This window comes from Limanda limanda, chromosome 13 (assembly GCF_963576545.1).
Source record: "Limanda limanda chromosome 13, fLimLim1.1, whole genome shotgun sequence".
NCBI lineage: Eukaryota > Metazoa > Chordata > Actinopteri > Pleuronectiformes > Pleuronectidae > Limanda > Limanda limanda.
Window position 1 is genome coordinate 21,874,028 of NC_083648.1, and position 23,860 is coordinate 21,897,887.

The window sequence follows — 23,860 nt, forward strand, 5'->3', positions numbered from 1 at the left end:
TTTGATGTTTATTCAAAAAGCTCGATAAACTCGTAATAACGAGTTTTATTTTGAAGCCTGAGTCGGAAGTCTTGATTATTAGTTTGACACAGGCTGGCTGTGTGTGTGTTTTTGTGTGCGTGCGTGCGTGCGTGCGTGTGTGCGTGTACGTGTGTGCGTGTGTGTGTGTGTGTGTGTCTTCCTGCTGCTGCTCTGTGTCCGCTCACCGTCCGCCTGCTCAGTGTTGATCGGCTCGCCATGGCGGAAGGACGCAGAGAACAGCCGCCTCATCCCCTCTTCTCCTCACCTCCGGCCAGCAAGCGACCCTGCCTGCGCCCTGCACCCCGGGGTCCGGGTCCGGGGCCCGGCCACGGCATGCCCAGCTCCCGGTACCGCTCCCCGGAGTCCCTGCTGGACTGCGCCGCGAAGGCAGTAGCGGAGAAGTGGGCCTTCGAGAGAGTTGAGGAGCGCTTCGAGCGGATCCCGGAGCCCGTCCAGCGCCGCATCGTCTACTGGTCTTTCCCCCGCAACGAAAAGGAGATATGCATGTACTCGTCGTTTCAGTGCCGTGTGGCCGGCGAGGAGGGTCCGGCGGCTACCGGCGGCGCTGGGAGTGCCGGCTCCGGAGCTACGACCGCCGCTGCTGCTGGAGGATCCGCCGCCGGTACGGCAGCCACGGCGGGGGCAGCCGGAGCGGTGGGAACCGGAGACGGACTGCCATTCCGCCGCGGTATCCGGCTTCTGGAGACCGGCTGTGTGGAAAACGTTTTACAAGTTGGTAAGTGGAATATATTTTACTGTAACTGAGGTTGAAGCTGCGGGTTTAATCAGCCGGAACACCACGGGCTGTCCCCGGGTGTCAGCGCCGGGGCTGCTGGATCTATCCGGGGGATGATTGATGGAAGTTTCCCTGCTATCGTGGAAAGTGTGTAAAGCGTCGGGTTTTCGGCGGAAATGAAGCTTCACTCGCTTCCCTGTGGCTTTTTTTATTTTATTTAAACTTATGTGGAGACATTTGTTGTCGAATTGTGAGTTTTATTTTTCTTTCCGAGCCCCGGTGTGGCTGGAACGGGAAGCGGAGAAGAGGCTGTTAGCTTAGCCGCGACCAGATGCTGTTTAAACATTAAAGGGCTTCTTCCCATTGTGGCTCCGGAGCTCTGCCCCCGGCTCCTGCGTCTCTCTCTCCGGTGTTTCCTTCGACTCGCTCGCTTTACAATTCGGGCTCTGTTTTGTTTATTTTGAAACACAAGAAGCCATGTTTCCCCTCCGTGTCCCCGGAGCTCCTGTGCCGGGGCTGGCTGGAGCTGCTCGCCCGGCACAGGAGCAGCAGGAGGCGGGCTGTGACAGACGCGGATTCCAAAAAGCCAGCGTTGTGGCGTCCGGGCTTTATTATTGTTTATGCCGAGAAAAAGTCGTTTATTCTCGGCGCCCAGTCGGTTGACAGAGGCTTAAGCAGGAGACAAAGGCGGTTATTGGGTCTCTTATTATGATTAATCCAGCGTTAATCCGAGAGAAAAATCCCCCACTGTTTTTTTTGTGTTTATTTGCTGCTCGGACCCGGACAAAGAGCGCAGCTCCTACAACACACACGTCCGGGACTGTTTGATGTGGGTTTTTTATTTTTTTTTAAAGTGAATCACATATAAGGTTGTGTATAAATCGCTGGGTGTTTGTCCGCAGCCTCTCAACACAAAAGGCTTCCAGTCGAAAATGATCGATAAGCGTCTCGCATTTCCAGCGCTGCAGAGACACACACACACACGCAAACACACACACACACACACACACACACACACACACACACACACACACACACACACACACACACACACACACACACACACACACACACAGAGATAGAGAGAGAGGCTGTTTCCAAACAAAGGGCCATTCCGCAAAGCTCCCTCTGCCATTCACTCTCATTAGTTTCATCCCCTGCGCTGCACACAGTCACCAAATGAGCCCAGACACCAGGGAAACTGATGAGATGAAACCGATGGATAGTTTAAAAGAAAAAAAAAAAACACCCGTCCTTGTATGGCTACTGGCAGTGTTTCTCTGCGGCCATATGGTGCGAGAGCCACTGGAGCTTGTCTGGGGGGTTTCATGTTGCCCCAGTGTGGAAGACACAGAAGGGGGGGGGGGGGTCGACTGCTGCTGCTCCGACTGCTCTATGTAATTGCATCTCATAAATGCTCATCGATTCCTCCCCCATGTACCTCGAATGAAATGTGAGACATGTGATTATGAGAGTGAAATCTGGTGATAAAGTTTTTTTATTTTGAGTGGGGGGAGTTGCGGTGTGCAAGGAGGAGAAGTTTAAAAAGTCCAACATGCTGAGGTTGTTTTGTGACGATTCCCACAAGGCCGGGCGTTTGCACGGTAGGCAAATGGTTGACAAGAAGTGGAGGCTGTGTGTTAATTAATAAGCAAATAAGTGAAATATTGAAGATGAATGATTGGAGGAAATTAATTGAACGTGACCTATAGTGGCTGGTTCAAATGTTTACTCTTATCATCTGATCAACGGTTTAAAAAGTGGGTTTGAATTAAAAAAATGCAAAGTCTGAGCTATTCAATGAATGTTCTCCGTGTCACGCTGATCCATGAACTCACCCAAAGTTTCCCATCTTGGTGATAAACTCCTTTAATGAAGAATGGAAGCAAGAACAACGCTAGCTTTTTGAACTCAAGACAGAATGCTACACACTATACATCATTAAGTGAGACCTTTGTTGTTCGGCTGTTGGGAGGTTGTACATAGGGGAGGGAGTTGATTTGCAAGAACAAGAAGTTTAAAAAGTCAAATATGCCTCAACTCTGTCCACTGCCACAAGGCCTTTTACATTTGCACAGTATGCAAAGGGTTGAGGGAAGGTCGCTTGAAGAAGTCAGCAGAGGTGAACTGCTTCTGCCACTGCAACGAAAACATGTTGTACATAGGTGGCATCAGATTAGTAGATCCAGGGAATTAATCTGTTAATGCTGCTGTGTCCATCTATAGAGCTTTAATTAAAAATAGCTATAAAGTCAGCAGAACCACCACTTGTATACTTTGTGATTTTGGACACTATATCCAGTGGTTTCAGTTAAAATATAAATGGTATGGACATTTGTGAGCAAACTCCTCTGGTTACCATGCTCCGCCCCCCAAGGTCAGTCATAGCAGGCAGGCCACATGGTCCTGTTTATCTGTCAACAAAACACAGGACGGGCCACATAGCTGTGTGACACCAGGATAAGATTTGGCTTGTTCTTCACTTTGTGGACCATGGGAACTAGTTTACTTTGTCAGGTTTACTGACTGGCTTATCAGGAGAACAATTGCTTTTTTCTTTCTCCTTTCGTTCGTCCTTTCTTTCTTTCTTTCTTTTCAGAGCTGGCTTGAGATAGGTTGAGCAACCAAGCGCGGCGCCTATACACAATGCAGTCATTACGGATCGTGTTCCACACCTGTAAATTACAGTCTTAAGATTGCTTTCACCTGACATGGCATAATATAATCACCACTTAAAATAGTGGCAGTGCTTGTTCTTAAGAAAGGGGGATGGACGTGCCTCATGTACTCTGTAATAGGAACTTGCCAGGGAGCGATTAGGAATGAGACCGGGCTGCGTGCTGACACATGCACGGTGAGGCATAGTTTCAAATATGGCATCTCTGGGAGTCTGAAAATCTGGTGTTAAACTTTTGAACCTTGTGGTGTGCGTCTATAAACAGCTGTTCTTTTGCTGGATTTTGGTAGTTTAGGACAGAGTCATCGTCAATCTGCTTTAGGATACATCCATGCTACTTTGTTTTTGTTGGAAAATCGCATTTTTTAAATAAAGTGAACTCTGTCCACACCAGTGTTTTTGCTCCATATCAGTTTAAATCCCTTGTTCATACTAGACGCCAAACACATATCAATTGACCACTCACACACACTGGGAATGTGTGTGCTAATGGTGGCTAACTGGTAGCCAAGGCTAATGCTGGCTGTTTTCTTTTGGTAGGAGAAGCACAGGCTACGTCACGACTGAAAAGACCCAATAAACAAGCAGTTGTCAGTGTCTTCATCATCATTTCCAAACATCTCTGTTTTATTAAGTCTTAAACTCTTGAGTAGTGTGGAGGCCAGATGTATCTGTAGCAGAGCTGATGCGTTTCAGGCTACTACTATTATGGTGGTATTGTTGATGTAGCCTCAGTGTCAAGTTGAGTTGTGTTGTCTGAGTTGTTGAGCTGTGATTAGATCACGAGCTAGGCTATCATAAGATTTCATTTTTTTAGTATTCCTCACAGCTATCACAAGCCCAGCAGGTGCTCCTGTTCCTGTAAAACTCATCTTTAGACTTGTTTTTGTCCCACTTTGCCGGTGTTGCCTAGAGGCAGATCTGGAATTGCTCTTGTTTTTTCAGGTAATTACTAATGGGATCTGGTGGTGGTGGTGATGGGGGGGAGACTCTGATCTGCTTTTCTACTCTGTAGCACTAAATTCAGAGTCCGGGTCACGGAAAGTTTAAGACCCGACTATAGGGTGTGTGGAAGGAGGGGGACAACTGTTGCCTTCTGTTGCCACAATGGAGGAAACAGGTTTAAGCAAGACAAAATCTAATTTGTAAAGCCATATCATATGTACTGGACAAAATGGTATCGATACAGTCTCTCACGCCTTTTTGGTATTGGGTCATAATGAAGTGATTCATGAGAAGATATTAAGTTGATTACAAAGTTATAATATTTACCATCGAGGACGTCTATGTGTGTTAGCAGTTAAAAAAGGAATAGAGGCCTTATTGCCCCTCAGACGGCCTCCACCCCTGTACATTACCAGTAAAGGCCCCTTGTTACGGTAACATGGAGGAACTGAAGGGACGTGAGCTCATCAACAACTCGTCTGCCATGTGTTCATAATAATCTACTCCTCGCTCCGAGTCATAATTAGAGTAATCAAAGCTAAGCGTGCTTGTATTTGTAACCCCCCCCCCCTTCTCGTACACGCCATATACACACACGTGTGCCCTCTTTGCCAGAGCCTTATGAAGTCCTCAGAGAGTGGGAGGAAGGGATATAAGAGGAGGGAGCGAAGAGGGGTGGTGGGGGGGTTCTTTAGCTTTGAGTCAAGCTTTGGGATTATTGGGTCATGCTTTGTTACCCAGCTGTAGAAAAACCCCTTGTTCACAGAAAGAGGTGTGTGTGTGTGTGTGTGTGTGGGTGTGTGTGGGTGTGCGTGTGTGTGGGAGGGATCTGCGTGTATGTGTGTGTGTACGTCCTCCGTGTCCGTCGACGTTACATAAAGCTGTAATGGGTCCCCGACTTCTCTTGAAGCACCGGTGACAAAGCGAGGCAGCAAAGTTGAACGGGATTAAACTGTATGTTAGAGTCGGGCAGTGGGCGGAAAACACACACTTCTGTGATGCTTCTTTACTGCGAACGTCTCAGGTCCTGAAATTAGTCCTGTAGTCAGAGGCACTTCTCTGCACTGGGGGAAATATGTCTTGTGTATCGAAGACGGCCAAGTACCAAATGTAGATTGTTAAATGTGTATATGAACATTAAAAGGTTTCGCATCCGGAAATGTCATGCAGCGCCCAGTGCTTCATTCCACAATAGATTTAACACAATGTTAGCGAAAATGATGAAAATGATTTCCCTTGTAAATGATTGGGCAAGAAGCAGGCAATCATTTGGACGAGCTCAACCAATTCATTTGATTTAATATGTACTCTATAGGGTTCGCAGCTAGCGAATATTTCATTATTGATTAGTCTCATTAATGCATGAATCATTTAGTGTAAGAGTGTGGGAGGGGAGATAAGGTATTCATGTGGGAATTTGTTTTGTTTTTGTTTGATGAATGTGTGTGTGTGTGTGTGTGTGTCTGGAGGCGTTAGTGGCTGGTCTTACTAGGATATCCTCACATGTAATATCCTGGCAGAATGGCCTGGTGGGGGGGGTTCCTTGTTGTGGAAAAACTTGTGAGCCTCTGGTGTAAATCCACTCATCAGTTGCTCAAGAGCGTTACGGTAAAACAGACAGAAGGTGGTGGTGAGCTCATCCCCCTCGCTTGCTTCAACTCCCAGCTTTTCTTCTCTCAGGGCTGAGTACACCGCTCAGTTCTCATCTATTGCCGCTCTCCTGCTCTTACATCTACTTTGTCATCTTTGTTTTTCTTTCTCTCATTCCTTTATCTGCTTTTCACTCATTCACGTATCTCTTTACGTAGCTCCATGTCTGATATTTATGTTTCAACCCCTTTTATGCTCTTCACACGCATTCCCCCCTTTGTGACTCCGTAGCATACATCAGTCAAAGATGAATCGCACTTAAATCATTTTCTCTCTGTAGTCTCCTGCATAGTAAAAGGGCTGTTAGTCGGCCAAAGACAGATCTTAGAGTTTTTTTTCTTCTTTACTCTCCTGCTGCCCTTTCGTCATTCGACTGTAGCCAGTTGAGGAAGTGTGAGTGGTTTTGACGAGAGGAACGAGGGGGGAAGATGGAAAGAGTCAGTCATTGATACTGACTGAGAAAGAGGTCAGACAGTTGAAAGCAGTGCTCTTAGGCTGAGCCTCTGTGCTGTTACCACACCGATAGGATGTTGGCTCATGTTCTTCTGAGAAACTAAATTCCACACGTCAGACCTCCAAATGAGTTGGCTGATTATACTGTATATGAATGGTATTGCTCTTTGGTCCAATATTTAGTCATTTCATAATTATATTTATCGATAAGGGCTGTGCTATATGACCAATATCTCATTTACGGAGGTAATTTTCTATTCAGAGAGCAATACATGAATTTGCTACCCCTTCTCAGGAAATAGTATTTCAATCAGACATATTAATGCTGTTGGGATCTATGACTATGTCTTCTTTTCTCCTTAACTTTTATATTGTTAAGGCTGTAAGAATAACCTGCATGTAATTGTTTGACCGTGGTGGAGATTTGCTACCAGCCATTACTGTACAGTACATTTTACAATATCTTTTATCCTTAATTTTAATGACTGCAATTTGGAACTTTGCCTTCTTGGTTTTGTTTCAAACCACATTTCTAACTTGGTTCAATGAAGTGCTCGAGGAAAAAGCTGTTGTGACTTTTATGCACGTCATTGCTTTCATGTAAAGAAATGGCTCATTGTCAACTTGTAAGTGCTTTAACCTTCACTTCCGAGGTATAGCTACAGCTGGATGACTGTGCATTCATTTAAAAAAAGCATTTTATGTATTGGTTCATGTATATCTATTTTTCTATGTATATTCACAGCAGAATCCATTCTGAGACACAACTTTAGCCACTTAGCGCACACACGCATTCATACACACACACACAAAGTCCATCCCCAGCCCTTCCCCAGCACACAGCACAGACAGACAATATTTAATCAGTGTAATTAATTCCACGCCCGCCACACTTGAAAAGAGAAAATGGGTAAAACAAATCGTCCCCACACTCTTATTAGCTCTTGGAGAGGCTCGTGAAAAATGAGGCCATTAGGAAGATGCACTGTTGTTGCATTCATCAAGAGGAGAGGCACCTGTTCACATGCATGTGAGAGAGAGCGCGCGTGAAGACTGATTATAATAAAATCGTTAATCAGAGGTGGTTGTTCGAGTGTTCCCCCAGCCCCCCCCCCCCCCAGATAGCGACGCCACCATCTCTATGTTACATTTGTATGTTGGGAGAGGAATAGGAATCTTCTTTTTCAGGCTTGTTTCTTATGCTTGTGTCCAGTGGTGGTGATGTGACCTTCCTTTGATTTGTGCTATTTCTGATGTACATTGTGTGCAAAGCTGCTCAAGCTGTTTTCACGTGATCTGCCATCAAGACACTTCATCAAAGCCAGCAAGCAAGAACAGAAAATGATCAGTTGTACTCTAACAGCACCAGAGAACTTATAAGTATCAACACTGTTGTTCTTGTAGAAAGTAGAAACCACTAATAACAAAACATTTACACAATAACTAACAATTACCCTTCTCAAGACTCAATTTTTTATAGTAATAACATAATGTTCTTTTTCTCAAGCCCTTATTTCCATTGTATCCTTCAGCATCTCCAGCATTTATTTAATTTCTCTCCTTGTCCTCATATGTGTTTTGTCTAAACCTGGTCTCGGGTGTTTGAGCGACATTCTTGCTGTGATTTCCAGCCAGGCCACTTCCACTCTGGGCTTGTTTGCGAAAATAAAAATGGCATCCTTTGCTGTTGATGCTGTTTGCTCAGTGCCATCCCTCAACAAAATAAAAGGAGAGTAAACACCCCTTTTTTAACTACTCCAACCCTGTTCCCTTCCCTATCCTGTGTGTGTACCACCTTTAGTGCTTTTACCTTGGGCGGTGGGTTTTCGGTTATCAGCAGAGATCAATGGTGGCCTTGTCCTTTTAGCTTTTGAAGCTGAGAACCGTCTGTATTCAGTTATTTCACTGTTCCACACCTGTCTTTTATTGGCCTGTGTGTGTATTTTCCATGGAACACATTTGGCCCCTGGGTCTCTGGGAAAGGCAAGACTTAAAAGGGAAGGCCGAGGCCTGCGCACTGAACTATCGTGGTCTCGTTTGGTTGTGATTGCTTAACAAATGTTGGGTAGAAAGCACAGAAATGGACAGACACAGAGAGGAAGTGGGTCTTTTAAATGCAAAACAGACACAAATCAAACTCTGTCAGCCTCATCACTGTCAGGGCTCTTTGATAGAGAAGAAATCCTATATTGTCCAGACTACTTCTTCATGTAAAATAATATCCCAACCCACATGAGATTAAATGACGTATTTTCATACAAATATAAGCAATGCCTGGGGTGTGGAACATGGCAGGAGGGGAAATCCAGGATGACTTAAATGGGGGAGGAAAGCAGTGACAGGTAGCATTGTTAAAAATGAAAACCTCTTGGGGGTAGACCTAGAATTTGTAAACGATGGGATTCATGAGGTGAATTTAGACATGAACCAACCTAAGCCTAACTAGTCATGCCAAAGATGAAGTAATTGTCTTGAATCTGAGGAATTTAAAGTCTTTGCCAAAGCACAATTTCAACCCAGACGAAAAAACTTAAGCTTCCTTCATTTAATTGACCCGCCCAAACCTGTTTCCCTCTCTTTTTTTTTTAACGGTGAAAGAAGAAGAAGAAAGAAAACAGCATCTTTATTCTGCTAATCTCTGTAGAGCTATTTATTACTCAATGGTTGGAATAACTCATTCAAGAAAAACTCACTTTTAAGGTGTGTGTCTTCTATTCTCGTCCCTTCTATTAGCTGCAGGTGATTTTGGAGGCGCCTTCAGACTTAAAGGGATAGTTCCTTTTTTGACATGAGGTTCCTGCAGTGATATCTCTATTGGGTTGCAGATATGATAAATATAAAGCTAAAGCCAGCAGGTCAATAGCTTAGCCCAACAAAGCCTAAAGACTGGAAACAAGGCTGTAATGTAAATGGGAACAGCAAACCACGAGAATAACAGAAATGATGGATACGGCTGATATCAACATAGCTTGCAGAGACAATAGCCTGCTGCTCTCAAAAATGTGCAGTTAACGACAAGATGAATACAAACAGGCAATATCAGATCCTTAATGAGACAGAACACTTCAGTTTTGTTGTAATCTATGCACATTTGTTGCTTGACTTGATACACCACAGGTTGGATCTCTTTTTTAAATAGTTTTTGCTGTGCAACTCTTCCTGTCTTTCTTGTGTGCTAAGAGAGCAGTCAGAGATAAAATACAGAGACTAGAGCATAGCATGGAAAAGATCAGGGATTCTCAGAACCAATTAGATTAAATTTGACCTTTAACACTGCACAGCGTTGTCTGCAGTGGGAATTTAACTTGATCTGTGTGGCAAATACCAGTAGAACCAGTTTGGGGGTGCTGTACTGTGACCTTGTATACATTACAGTTGTACCCGGCATGAAACCATAACACTGTGTATGGCAGCAAATTGAAAGCAGCCACTTTAAAAAAACTCAAAATAATGTGATCATCTTTCCTAGATCTACATCTGCGGCATCTTGAACATGGTGCTCTACTCCGTGTCACTTCTAATTGAAATTCCTTTTCTTTCTGTTCCCATAATGCCCTGCTCTGTGTTCTCCAGTCCTGCCCATTTCTTGATCTCTATGCTGATGATATCCATTGTTGCTTTGAATGCAGTGAATTTGCTGCATTAGTGTGTTGCCCATCTCAACTTGAAATGACCAGTCGTAGATCACAGAGATCACAGACAGATAGTCATCGCTCCTTATTTCCCCCCCTCACTCTGCTCTTTGAGCCGACACATGGTTGTGTATTACAGTGAGTGCCTGTATCCTACGTGCTTCCCTCATCTCTGCAGCACTCACAGGCCCTCACGATAACAGCGCTATTATTGCCAACAAGACAGACGAGGGCCCATAGGAGTCCATTGTGTGTGAAATATCCATTATGGTTGGATTATAAACTATTTCCATACATTTGGTCGACTTTGATCTCAGGAAATGAGAGTCAACAACCGTGCTGCGTGTCCTTTTCCCCTCTGCACATGTGAAACTCAGTTTTGTCATGGCCATCTCTTCATAGCTGTCACGTGGTCCTTTCACATGAAAACCATTCATTTTTCCCTACCTGCATTCCTGGCTTTAACAGTTAATTTGTAATTTGTCAAGTGATTGGAACGTAGCTGATTGCGAAGGTTCGTCGGTCCCTGGTCATTCTGTTCTTTTTGTCGTCCTCTTTCTCTCTATCAATCCCTTTCCCCAAATGTGTGGATGAGGCTTTAAAGGAAGCACTTAGTGCGAAAAGTACGAATAATTATATCACTTAGCAACCAAGTCCCCTATTATGGTGATTCACACTGTCAGTGTGCATTAGCAAATGGAGCAGGGCCTCCTGTGTGGCTGAAGTATTCTGAGTCGTTCACTGTCTGAATCTGAAATGTGACCTGCCCCCATAGGTTCAAAAAAATCTCAACCACCCCCATGCCTCTGTTCCTCAGGTATTCAGATCCACGTTATCTCTATAGCATTGATTACAGCTGCTAATGTTCAATAAGGTTCAAAATGAGGCAAGAAAATGTAACAAATGTAAATATGAAGGTCTTTTGGGAATTGGTTGATAATGCTTTCAGTTAGTTTTCATAGTATTTCTAAAAATATAATCATGAAGCATCTTTGTTTTGTTTTAACAATTGCATGCTAATGCATATTCAACCAATATAGAGACTTGGAAATTGGATCAACAGCGTATCAGTGCCACTACTAACAGACAGCAACATTTGGCTTTTGTCTGCAATGTGAATGGATCGTTATTTACTCTGGGCTCAAATGACTCTGCGCTAGGAGATACGTTTTTTTCAGCTCCAGCTCCGATTGGCAGTGATTGAAACATGTCACCTAGGTCAACACACTAATTTCTTCTCAGAAACGAAAACTCCACCACTGGTAAAGGGATAGGGGCCAATCACCTTTTAAGCGGGTTTACTGAAAAATGAATCACTGATATATTTCCAGAAATCCACATGAGGCTATCATGACTTGAGGAGGTTTTGCACTTGTCATGCCACGTTCCCCTCAGTGTGACTCACCTATCTGTCCAGTAAGAGGCTGGTGGGTCATGCAGCTCTATTGGATGGCCTCTTCCTCTATTTTGGTTGGACGGATCCATCCTCCTATCAGACTGAAGAGAGGAAGATGGCTCCTCAGCACTTGTTAATTGCTCAGCATGTTGACATGTATCTCCTCCCTGTACCTTTTCTGAACATTATTTCCCTCAACGCCCCCCTTCTTTCTTCGCTTCTCTGCCTGCCTGCCTGCCTCTCTCCTTCCCTTCTTTTTCTCTCTCTTCCTGCTTGCTATTAACAGCACTCTGTGTGGGTTTCTTTAGTGGAAAACCTGCTATGGCCCATTAGGCTGCAGTCTCACCAACAAATGAATGTTAAGATGACTGCAGAGAGGAGGAGGAGGAGGACAGGAGGTGAGGATGATAAAGGGCCAGGGCAGGGATGGGATGGGTGACAAAACAGATGAAGGAAGGGGACAGAAGAGAGGGAGAAGGGGGTGTGAAGGAAAAGGGAAAAAGGGGGGAGTGAGAGAAGGTGTGAAGCAAGGAAGAGGGGAAGTACATAACGAACCTGTCACCTCTGGCTCTCCCATCCCCCCCTTTACACACACACTCACAGTAACAGAAAAAGCCAAAGAGGAGGGTGAGACCTCATTAGGCTCTCAGCAGTCCATCACACACAGGAGAGAGAGAGAGAGAGAGAGAGAGAGAGAGAGAGAGAGAGAGAGAGAGAGAGAGAGAGAGAGAGAGAGAGAGAGAGGGAGAGAGACTACCACTGTGCACTGTGGCGGGGGGAAGGGGGTTGCCCTGAGAAAAGAAGAGAGCAGAGGAAGGAATGAAATTGAATTGATAGGAGCAGTCAAGTGCAGCCACACACACACACACACACACACACACACTCCTCTCTATGCAACATGATTAATGTGGTCAACAGCCGTGAGGATAAGTCTGGTCAAGACCTCTCACCCTCTTACACGCATGCACACACACAAACGTTGGCCTCCTCCACTTTAAGTGTCTCTGTGGCCTTTTCTGGCGCGTCTGTTCACACACCCTCCTCACCCCAACCAGCATGCTGTACTCTCGCTGCACCCAAACAAAGATGGAGGAGACAGACAGACGCAGTGGACTTTTGTCCCTGTCTTTGTCCAGTTTTATTACACTGTTAAATGCCTGGTATCCATTCAGTGTCAATTCTAAAGATCTGTTAAGCTACTGGACACTGCAGGTGTAGATTTCTCAGTTTTAATTAAAAGCTATAATGCTTGCATAAGGAGAAACATGTTTTATTAATAGACATTCAGAAATTTATGTCAACGTAGATGAACTTGTCAATGAAATAATTAATTCAAAGTACTTGTCAAGTTAGTTTTGGGGTAAGTTTTGTGTCATTCATAAGGTTGTATTCCTTCACTGTACACAATAAGAAGAGATACATTAAGGTAAAGTGGCCACCACGACTGTGGCTACAACTAGCAATATATAAAACAATCTAGAATAACCAGTGCAAATTGCCCTCAAATCACCCAGAATGCATATTGAACTATTTAAATGTCTTGCTTTCTTCAGCCAAGATCAACAAAGTAAAAGTAAAATCAGTTTGCTCTTACACAAAACTAAGAAAATCAGCATGGACCAGTAAGTTCTTGTCACATTTGCTTTTTTTTTGTTGCCGATTGATTTTCGGTGGATTATCATGCAATTTAAATCGCGTACTTGTTTCAGCTTCACTCACAATTGGCGTCATACATTCAGGAGGTTTGTTTGTGCTTCAGTTGAGAAGAAAATAAATGCACATCTAGCTCACTGTTGTTTTCTGAAAGCCACTTTTTTAGCAAAGTAAATTTACTGTCAAAATTTCCATCCACAAACAGTTTAGCTATTTGTGGTGGTATTTTTTCTTTCACAATTTGGGCTCTACTTGATTGCCATTTAGGATAAAATTACAGCAAGGTTTCCAGATGGCAATAGAGCCTTGGAAATATCATGAGATGGAATCGAAGCTGCATGTAGACATCCTCATATCACAAAATTACTAGTTTAAGTTCATATGGAACACAGACAAGGAAAAACTCAACTTTCCTCTTCAGGTCAGGAATAGTTTAAGAAACTGAACACAACATTTTGGTACATAATTAAAATGTCAATTTGATAAAAGAAAAAGAAAAGCTGAGCTTAAACAGATGCATTCATGTCTCATTGTTAAGGGCACAGCATTAACAGAATTTCCTGTTCTTGACAGTGCGTTAGCCAAAAGTCTGTTACTGAACTCTGCTGCATGCTGAGCAGACAGACACACACATTAGCAGATAGACAGCTTCACAGCTGTAAATATATTTTTTACAGATAACGTAATGAGCAAATGGATCCTGGCTAAAAACCTGTCTCGCTAATGCAGCTGTTTGAGACATTACCTATGTTCGATGGCCTCAATACGCCTGAACCCAAACCACTTAAACTGTCAATTTAGATGAGGCCAGTAAACTGTCCATCACTGGAAGCACATAATAGGTTACTAAATGTCCACTTTAAGGCTGTGAATTATTCCCTACTTACTTTGCTGGGTGTGTGTGTGTGTGTTTATGGGTGTGTGTGTATGGGGGGGGGGTTTGTAGTTGTCACGGTGTATTAGGATTACTGTAGATGCCTTCTCCACTGTCTTACACCAGGGAAGCATCGCACTATGTGTGTTCAGGGGTCCACGTTGCAGTTTAGTCCCTGGGGGTCTTGCTGTGTCCTGTAAAACCAGCGGTCCCCAATGTGCATGTGTGTAATTTCTGTGAGTGTTTTCAAAATTCCTTTTTTATTCTGAAAATCAAGAATTAAGTTAACCTTCATTTACCTGAAGGAAAATTATATTTAAATTAATTCATTTTTACCTTTCATGACCAGCATTGATTAGTTTGTTAATTAGGTTCAATGGAATGCAAAAAATAGTGCAACAATCGTATCAGAAATTTTCCTACCCCCTTTTTTAACTTTCTGTTCCTCCCTCAAACACACAAAAGCCTGATCTGTGTATTCTTTTCTTTTTTGATTTTAAAGTCTAATTTTCACCTAGTTCAATTTTGCCTCAAAAAGGGGAGCTTGTGGCACACTAAGCACTTTTTCTGCCACGACAGCAGAAAGGAAATCTTTGTGTGGGTACATATACTGTGTGTGTGTGTGTCTGTGTGTTCAAAGTGTTGTGAGTTATCAGTGGGATGAAACACCACTGCTGTAACAATGGGATTAAAGCTGTGCTTATGAAAGAAGCAATTAAACGCTATCTTATCTCATCTGCTTCTAACACCAAAAAGCACTTAAATATTTTTCAAGTTTTTCTCCTCCTCCACTACTGTGGAAAAATCTGTAGGTTCCAAGTATTGCTGAATGGTTAATGCTCAAACTGTCCTCCCATCAGTGCAGTCAGCTAAACCTGTCAAATATACAAAGGCAACAGGGTTTTCGTATATTTATTAAAAAAAAAATCAAATTACTTTCTGATATTGATGATAATTACAGCATTTTCGCATTTAAAAAAAAGTTTATTTTGGAGTTGATGCAATGTGATTGTCAGTATCGATAAATCTGTCCGTTGTTTTCCATATGAATTTCCCAATATAGTAACAAAAATGCCTGTTACATCTCCCTAGAGTCTAAACTTGCATCTTCAAATGTCCAAAACCCAATGATATAGAGTTTACAGTGATGTAAGCGATTTTTGGAATTTAATAGAAATGGGTATCTTGGTGCCGTGCATGCTGTTTCATTAACAGGTGAATGCTTACAAAACCACAGTAAGGAGACCAAAGATAAAAGACCCAAAGCTTAGATTGTTTTTCTCTTCATGTTAATTGCTTCGTGGACTGCTCCTGCTGGTATAACATTGTTCAGAGCCATTCTGACGGCAATGTCACAAATGAGCTGATTTAAACCTGTATTTTGTCATCAACACCCATGAACATCTGCTCTCGACCCTGTTCATGCCCACCTCTCCTCGCCATTGCCTTCTCCCTTGTTGAATTGAGGTAAATTCACTTTTTAATATGTCCAAGACTTAATCATCTTTCCTGTCTTCATTCCGAGTGATTAAGAGGAGAATAAGACGCATAAAAGAAAAGTGAAAAGATTTAGCCATGGGGGAGAATGGCCGTGTGATTGCAGAGGGTTTGTCGGGATAATTCTCTCTGATTGGCGTCCTTGTGTCCTGTCTCAGCCTCAGCGTCAGAGCTGGTACATAGCCTCGACCTGGCCTCTTTGTCCTTTGTGTTATCCCTCCCTCCTTCCTTTCTTTCCTTCCTCTGTCCATCAAGGCCAAAAACTGACTTTTTCCTTTTGTTGCAGGGCGTCATTTGGTGATTGTGTTGGTGACTGGGCCACCGTTTCTTGTGATTTATGGTTTAAGATTAGGATTAACAATGATAACAAATCTTGGTAAAGCAATAGATGTTTGAAATTCAGTGAAACTCGTCATAGGTGGTTATAAAGAGAATAATCCTTCCAACTGATTGTTTTGAAGGAGCCAGCTCAATGCATGGAGGCTGCCTGCATCCAGCACCTGATTGCAGCCTGTTTTCAGCAGGAGCCCTTTTGCAGTTGGAGCGTATCCCAGAGCTGAGCAGATTGAGTTTCACTGACCTGACCCGGCTGCTCTGCCGCTGATGAGCTTTTGGTGAAAGACATTAAATCCAATTTTGAATCCAGCTGTCTCGTCTTTTCAACCCTTTTAGAGAAGTGCTTTGTTGATTGATTAAGGTAGTATTTGATTAGTATTTCCCCTTTTTTTTTTCAAGTTTACAAATATGGGTTAGTCACTGTGTGAATATATATTCATGCATCACTAACAAGTTGCATTATTTACAGATCATCGTCAAAAACAATAGCTGAGAGTAGTAAAAATGTTCTAAAGCACAAACCTACAGGTATGTGGACTAATACGAGAGGAGTGGAACTAGCTGAATGTAACATTCGATATGTTAATATAGCTAATATCTCGCCAAACATTTACTTTTTACACACCCAGCAGTTACAGAGCAGGCTGGTTTTTGGGGTCATGACAGAAAACAGCAGAGACCCCAGTAACAGTTGCCTCTTGATATACATAACTATCAGCTGCTTCACTTGTGGCTGCCAGGCGTCAAGGTATCAGCCCATACACTCGCACACCACATCGACAAACACACACACAGACAAACAACCCTGTGGATTTAGTACAGTCTCAATTTTGGCCCCATATAGACTAAACCAACAATATTTAACTACACACACACATACCCTTGCCCTCCTACCCAGATTGTATACACTAACTGACCCTGGCCTACACCCCTAGGGGGGTTCCCATGCTATTTAACCACTGCTTTTGTTGCAGGGGTCTATAGCCGAGTCTGGCACACCTTTTAACTTACAAAGACCATTTAATTTGGAAGCCAATGGTTACTGAGGCCTTGGGGCACTCGGTGTGTGTGTGTGTGTGTCATGGTGGGAAAACTAAAAGGCTGTGATCAGACCCTCCCCAATTGTCCAGTTCCTGCTCTTTTCTTTCCTTTTTTCACCTTGTCTCCACCGTCAAAGAATCCTTCAAGTTAGGCTTTTGCAGTGTCCAGTGTTTCTACCTCAAAGCCAATGTTTTACTGTTGCCTGAAGAATTACGTGAATCGTCAAATGAAACCCAAAGCAGCCCACTGTGGCTTTTCAAAGTGAGGTTGCTATGCATGCTACTCTGTGGAGGCTCCATTTGTCTGACTCAGTATTTCGAGTCTCCGAATTACCAACCATTTACAAGTTTTTAGTATGTTGCCAAGTGACTGATTCGACCAGCTCACTACACGGCAGCAGAGCGGTAGCTGACTGGTGAGGAGAAGGGTTGGAAGAATGCTTTTGATATCACACACACCACAAAGCCCGGCAAGAGTCATTTTTCCAAAAGCCAAGAAAAGGCCACGCAGGGCCTGCCAGGACCGGCTCCAAATGCTGCCGGCTCTTAGTGAAAATCAGTCACTTTATTATCACAGGAAGCAGCCTTTCCCATGGCAACAAGAAACAGAGATGAACCCTGTGACATCTTTTGAAATATGGAGGGGCAGCACTCCTGGTCATTCAGGCCAAACAATAAAGGCCGATGCTGGTAGAATCTCGTCTGTTTTTCTTTTAAATCAAAACAATGAACTCAGGACATTTACATACACTTAAATAATTTAACTGTAATCAGATTAAAGCAACAATCTGACTGTGGGAACTCTAATATAAAGGCCTTGGTTGGATTAGTTCCTAAGCTCATGATCTGCATTTACTTAACCTGATTAAGACACCTCGAATTTGTCTTACTAATTAACAATTACTCATGTTTTTCCAGGGGGCATGTTGAATAACGCAAAAACTATTAGTTGATCAATCAGTCTTATAAATAGTGTCAAATTAAATGGCAATAATTCTAGTAGAAGTCAATTAAAGCTTTAAAATAACTCACCTGGGGCCTGCACTTTTTTGACATGATTCATTTAATTGGAAATGTTATGAGGTAAAATAGTTTAGAAAAGTATAAGTGGGAGGCATAAAACACACATTATCTGACCTAATCTTATTTAAAATGTAATGATGTGCTTATCAGTCTTGGTTCTTTTGGTTTAGGATACATCCATACTACTACTTGGTTTGAAAATGGTGTTTTCAAACTAAAAAGATCTCTGTCCACACAAGCATTATTGCTCTGTATCGGTGTTAATCCCCTGCCATCCTGAAAACACATCAGTTGTTAGGAGCTCTGAAACATCTGAGTAGTGTGGGCGCCAGGCGTATCCGCAGCAGAGTTGATTCGTTTTCAAATGAAAACATAGTAGTGTTGATGTAGCGTGAGCCTCAATGCTCTCATAGGCAGCAGCCATCTGTTTTTTCACTGGAACATTTCCAATAAATCAGCACCAAAAAGCTAAATATGATGGTTAGAGCAGGTGAGGTGTGAGATCATACTTGTGTAATAATTGTCCAGTCTGATATAATAGACATGAATATTTTCTTCCATGTGTCTTTGTAGTCATCTCTCCTGCTTTGCTCCCTGCGGTACTGTGTCATAGCTGTCTGCTAACTTGAGGGGGAGTTTCCCCCATTCGTCTGTCTCTTCTCCCTCAGGTTCTCACACTGAAAGGACCTCTTCTTTTGTCATAAATATAGTGTGTGTGTGTGTGTGTGTGTGTGTGTGTGTGTGTGTGTGTGTGTGTGTGTGTGTGTGTGTGTGTGTGTGTGTGTGTGTGTGTGTGTGTGTGTGTGTGTGTGTGTGTGTGTGTGCATGTACGCAAGGACAGGCTACTGTGACATTTCTATTGAGTTCAAAGCAGAGAGAGGGAGTGTTTATGACACTAGAAAGCAACTGTAAGATCTGAGTGTCTGAATCGGTAGACTCTTTCTCACACACGCACACAAACACACACTCTCTGAACCTGCCTAACCCTGCAGCTTGAAAACTTAGAGCTTCTCTTTGTGGTCTATGTTGCTGCTACTGCTCTGAGTGGTGTTTCATTCCTTGCTAATGATCACCACATTGACTTCCTATAATAGAAACACAGTCAATGGGGGTTTCCTTTTTCTATAAGGGATACATCAGAAGATATTTAAGCTGCAAAGAGGGCTTACACACACACACACACACACACACACACTCACACTCACACACACACACACACACACACACACACACACACACACACACACACACACACACACACACACTATGTATGTACTGTTCAGGTGTTTTTTCCCTGTGGGGTTAACTTGAGACCAGGAAGTTTGTGTGTCAAAGGAAAGATATTTTCATTCATAAATGAGCTGGTGTATGAGCACAGGCGTGGTCAGCCATTGCATGTGTGTATTTGGGTTAGTGTGTCAATCCTCTTTGATGAATATATAAGAAAGGAAAACGTCCACTCCATCATCACCATATCATTTTTCTAATATCCACAGTCCAAGCCAAGGACTTAAGGCCGGCGCATGCTTCTGCGTCGTCAGGGGCCCGCAGGCACGCAGCTGTAACGCAGGACTCGTTCTCATTCATGGTTCTCCAACCGTTGCGCGTGTTGCCATGCAATTCCCCGCCAGAACACTAGGCGCAGTAATGTTTTTTGTCGAAGTCGGCTCTTCTTCGTGTGTTGCACGAAGAAGAGCGATTTATTTACATCGCCACGGCGGCTCCGCAGAGCCTTTTTCTGGCGGAAAAATCCGCCGGTTAGTGACGGGTTATACTAGTGGACATAGTGTCGGATCTCTTCTGCCAAGTGCTCTTCTATCTGGTCCATATTCGTTCTTGTAAATCTTCCGTGGTTTCCGGGCATGAACCGGAAATGCGACTCCGGAAATGATGTAGTCAGCAGACCAATCACAGCCCTCGCGGCCGGGTGACGCTTGCGGGGCTTTGCCGTCTAGTTAGAAAAATTGGCCGACGCACGTAAGGACGTAGGAAGGGCCGTGAGGGGCCCGGAAGGGCTCCTGCGTCTCCGTTCCCGTGAAAACGCAGAAGCATGCGCCGGCCTTTACTCTCACCATCCTTTCCTCCGTTTCACTCGCTTTGATGTTTCTAAACATGAGAGGCCTGAAGGTTTGCTTGGGTCAGTCCGTCACTGGCATATTTCCCTGATCAGCCTGCTTTGCACATAAGAAGTGTGTAAGAGTCAAGTTATCTGTACTTGTGTATTCCAATCTGTGCATGAATATTGGTAATTGCGTATGCAAAAAAAAAATAAACGGTTTGAAAATATGAAAATTAAATGAGCCTGTCAGTTGTGTAAGGACCTGAATTTGAAGGCTCCTTATCAATTTAAGGTAACAAGAAAATCAAATAAATGTCTGAGGTGCCATCAAATGGGGTTAAGAAGGGACATGGAGGAGATTGTCTTCAGCTCTGTGTTGTGGGCATGTTGCTGCAGAGTACCTGTGAGATCATGAAATATACTGTAGGAATACCTTCCGAAGGCTTATCAAATACAATCTGAAAACTATTTTACCTAGAATGTGTACTTACGCAGCGAAATGTCAGTTCCAAATTAACCAGTACAGTTATTCTCAGCAAGTGAATTAAAGCATGGAACTAAACAGATGATTGAAATGTACAAAAATCATATAAAGAACTCTTTGCTGTACGAGACAAGTTCTCTGTGGACTCTGACTTCTACGTGCTCTCCATAATTTCCATTGGGAGTCAGATTAGATGAAACTTTATTGGCCCCTGTGGGTGAAGAGGGTCTGATCACAGATCTACCCTGCACATCACCATACATTACATTACATGTAGCACTTAGGGAGACCTGAACGTGTTTCTAGTCTGTCACTGCCAAGTAAATTGTTACCTCGTTTCAGTTTCAGTAGAAAGCACAGAACTGCAATTGGATTATTTTTGTTTTATGAATAATGTTTAATATCAGGGTCAAGATATATATATAATATATATTCTCTTTTTGACTTGTATAATAGAAGACTTCATGTCCAAGTGTGGAGAATCCTCCTATTGTTTTGGGATAACTTCAGCGAGAGCAGACAGGGCCTGTGAGCTCACTGGCTTCCATGCAGGGCCGTCGCCGAGCACACTACACTGTTTTTCCAAGCTCTATTCATTAATTCATTTCTTATTGGGACGAAGATAACAGGATTAGTGCTGCAAGCATCCAGGAGTCAGCAGGGAGGGAGGGGGACCCCTTAACCCTCCTCCCTCCCTGCAGACAATGGCTGTGTGTGTGTGTGTGTGTGAGATTGTGTGTGTGTGTGTGTGGTGTGGTGTGTGTGTGATGTGTGGGTTTATGTTTGTGGCCTTGCCAGATGGGGACCAGTCCTTCTTCCAACTAAAAAAATCAGTTGTGCGTGCGCACACACACACATGCACCACATTCTCCAGCTCTCATCCTCCTTCTTCTGGTTTGTGTCCAATCATCCACTTCTCTCTATTGTCTACTGGCTTCTAGCAGCACTGTTTCGATAAAGCCAAGAACCACAATGTTTTTGACCAAACTATCATTGTAAACACAAAATTGGGAGAAAGAAAATTACCAGCCCTTTGTGGATATGATAATCAAACCGAGGCAGTCATAGTTAATTTAAATCTTGTAGAACAGTAAAGTAGCTCAAAAGAAACCTTTGAATGAAGCCCTCAAAGCTACAAAGGCTGCATCACACTATTACTTGTGGGTTTGCATAGGAGGATATATATATATACATATGAATATAAATGTCATCAAGCTTGACTTTCCAGTAATAACCTACTTTTTATATCCACACTTTTGTGGTAATGCATATATAATCATACAAAATACAGCAAATAGTATTCAGGTACAGATTTTTATATTGGTTACCATGGCAGTGACCAAAGCTTTAGACTTCTTATAGCAATGAGGTCAGCCCTAATTCATAAAGCCCAAGTGTGTTTTCATTTTCAGTTCATAATATGATGTGATACCTACAATAGGAAGCGTACATTTGACAGTTTCAGCTCCATTTGTATGAATGACACCCTTCTCCTCTTGTGCACTAAAGAGCAGTCTTCTTTTGGGACCCCTGAACGGCAGTATTTTTTGCCCCCACCTGACTAGGTAAATAAAGCATTCAGCTAATCCTGAGTTTGCAGACCACACCTGGGTCAAGCAGGAAGAGATGATTAAATATTCAGGACAGGGGTCAAACAGGAGAAGGGTCGTAAGCCACAGCTGTAATGCAATTAACCGATTCCACAAACAACTGAGTGTAAATCTGACTGTAGAGGATGGTTCATAGTTATTGTTATTTATAGTGTCAGTTAAGTTATGACATTGCATGCGGCACCTTTTAAAACGTTGCTGTGAAAGAACAGGTCGTGATAAACAAGCACAGCCCAGGTTGTCTCCCTGTTCGCTCTTTGATTTGGCTCCCTCGCCTTCTTACACCTCCTTCGGTCCCCTACCGCCCCTCCCTCTGTACAGACAGAGTCTACAGCCTCCTTGCACTGTTACTGTGGAGAAAACGGCAGTGTGCGTCGCAGGAATGCAAGCAGACACACATTCCTACGCACACATACACACATTCTCTCTCACAACCACCCGGTGTCCTGCCAGCTTTGCGGGTCATTGTATTTGGCACGTGGCCACTATCTCCCCTATGTTGCACATGCACACACACACACACACACACACACTACACACACTCGCCCCCTGCCTGACTCCTGCCTTGGCAGACAGCTCCTGCTGAGTAAGAAGGCCCTTGCTCTCTTCCTTTCTTTCTCTCTCCTCGATTTACTTTTCAGACCAGCCCTTCTCTCCCGACAGAAGTCTCATCTCATCCCTTCCCACATATTTAACATCTCCTTAACCTGCAGAGACTAAGTAAACCCAAGGCACCCAGTACCCACGCCCTCCCCCCCCCCCTGCCCGACACCAGCCCCCATCGTTCAAAAGGTTTTACCGTCAGAGCTAAGCCGTGCCGCATGCTTTTGAATTGACGCATTGTTACTGGATGTGAAGATTTAACTTTGGCCATTAGTCATGTCTTTTATTCTCCCGCTGGCAGTAATGTCTCAACAGCTCAGAATTAGAGGTGGGGCATTGGGGATTCAGACAGCTACATTTAGCCTTGAGCTATAGATGATGTTTCACAATGACAGTTTATGGACCGGATTGACAAATCCTTTCACTCCCACTCGCATATTAATTATGGATGCCGGCTGCTGCAAAAACAAAAGTTTGGCTTTAGTCGAACAAGGGTGAAACTTCAACATACAGAGGCTCTTGTTCTTGACCATTGTTGAAACTCATTCACTGAGCATGCTGGCTGTTGATGCAGGGATATGTAAAGTGAATGACATGCGAGTCACTGGGACAAGTGTTGAGCTGTTTGCTTACTGTAACAATACTAACTTTACAATGAATACTGTTCTGTAAGCCACGTAGATAATAACAGTATTTAGTGCTTTGTGAAAAATGGGGCGGGTAGGATGTTGTATTTTTCTCCACCACCATGAAGACTTGCCTGAGCTGACTGCTTTTACATTCTCAAAGGTTGTTGCTTGTATGAGAATTATGGTCAAATCTCCCTTCAGCCTATTCTATAACGTGTTTGCAATGAATAACGAGGAAGTCTTTAATATTTGTAATACGTGCAACTTGCTAGGTTTTCTGTTCCAATGATGCTAAAGAAGCCAACTTGTGGCATCTGATTAGCGTACTCTAAATTGCCTAAATTCAGTTACTTCAGACATACATGTCAACATGAACTAGTCCTCCTTGTACAGTATAGGTGTGATTGTGGTCTATTTTTTTATGTCTTGTAAAATGTCTTTAAGCAACAGCTGAAGCTTGGTAATCGATTGACATGCAATGACACCTGATTGTATGAAAAGCGAATTGTGTTTTTTGTCTCGTCAATGGAATCACTTGCTGT

At 43.3% G+C, this 23,860-nt stretch overlaps 1 protein-coding gene across 1 annotated transcript in view; it reads left to right on the top strand.

The window, feature by feature from the left end:
• The first annotated feature begins 237 nt into the window (after positions 1-237).
• The window catches only part of zswim5 (zinc finger, SWIM-type containing 5), a 58,925-nt gene continuing 35,302 nt past the window's right edge, over positions 238-23,860 (top strand). The window contains exon 1 of the mRNA XM_061085018.1: positions 238-757. Within this exon, the coding sequence (XP_060941001.1) occupies positions 238-757 (520 nt within the window). The remainder of the gene's footprint in view (positions 758-23,860) is intronic.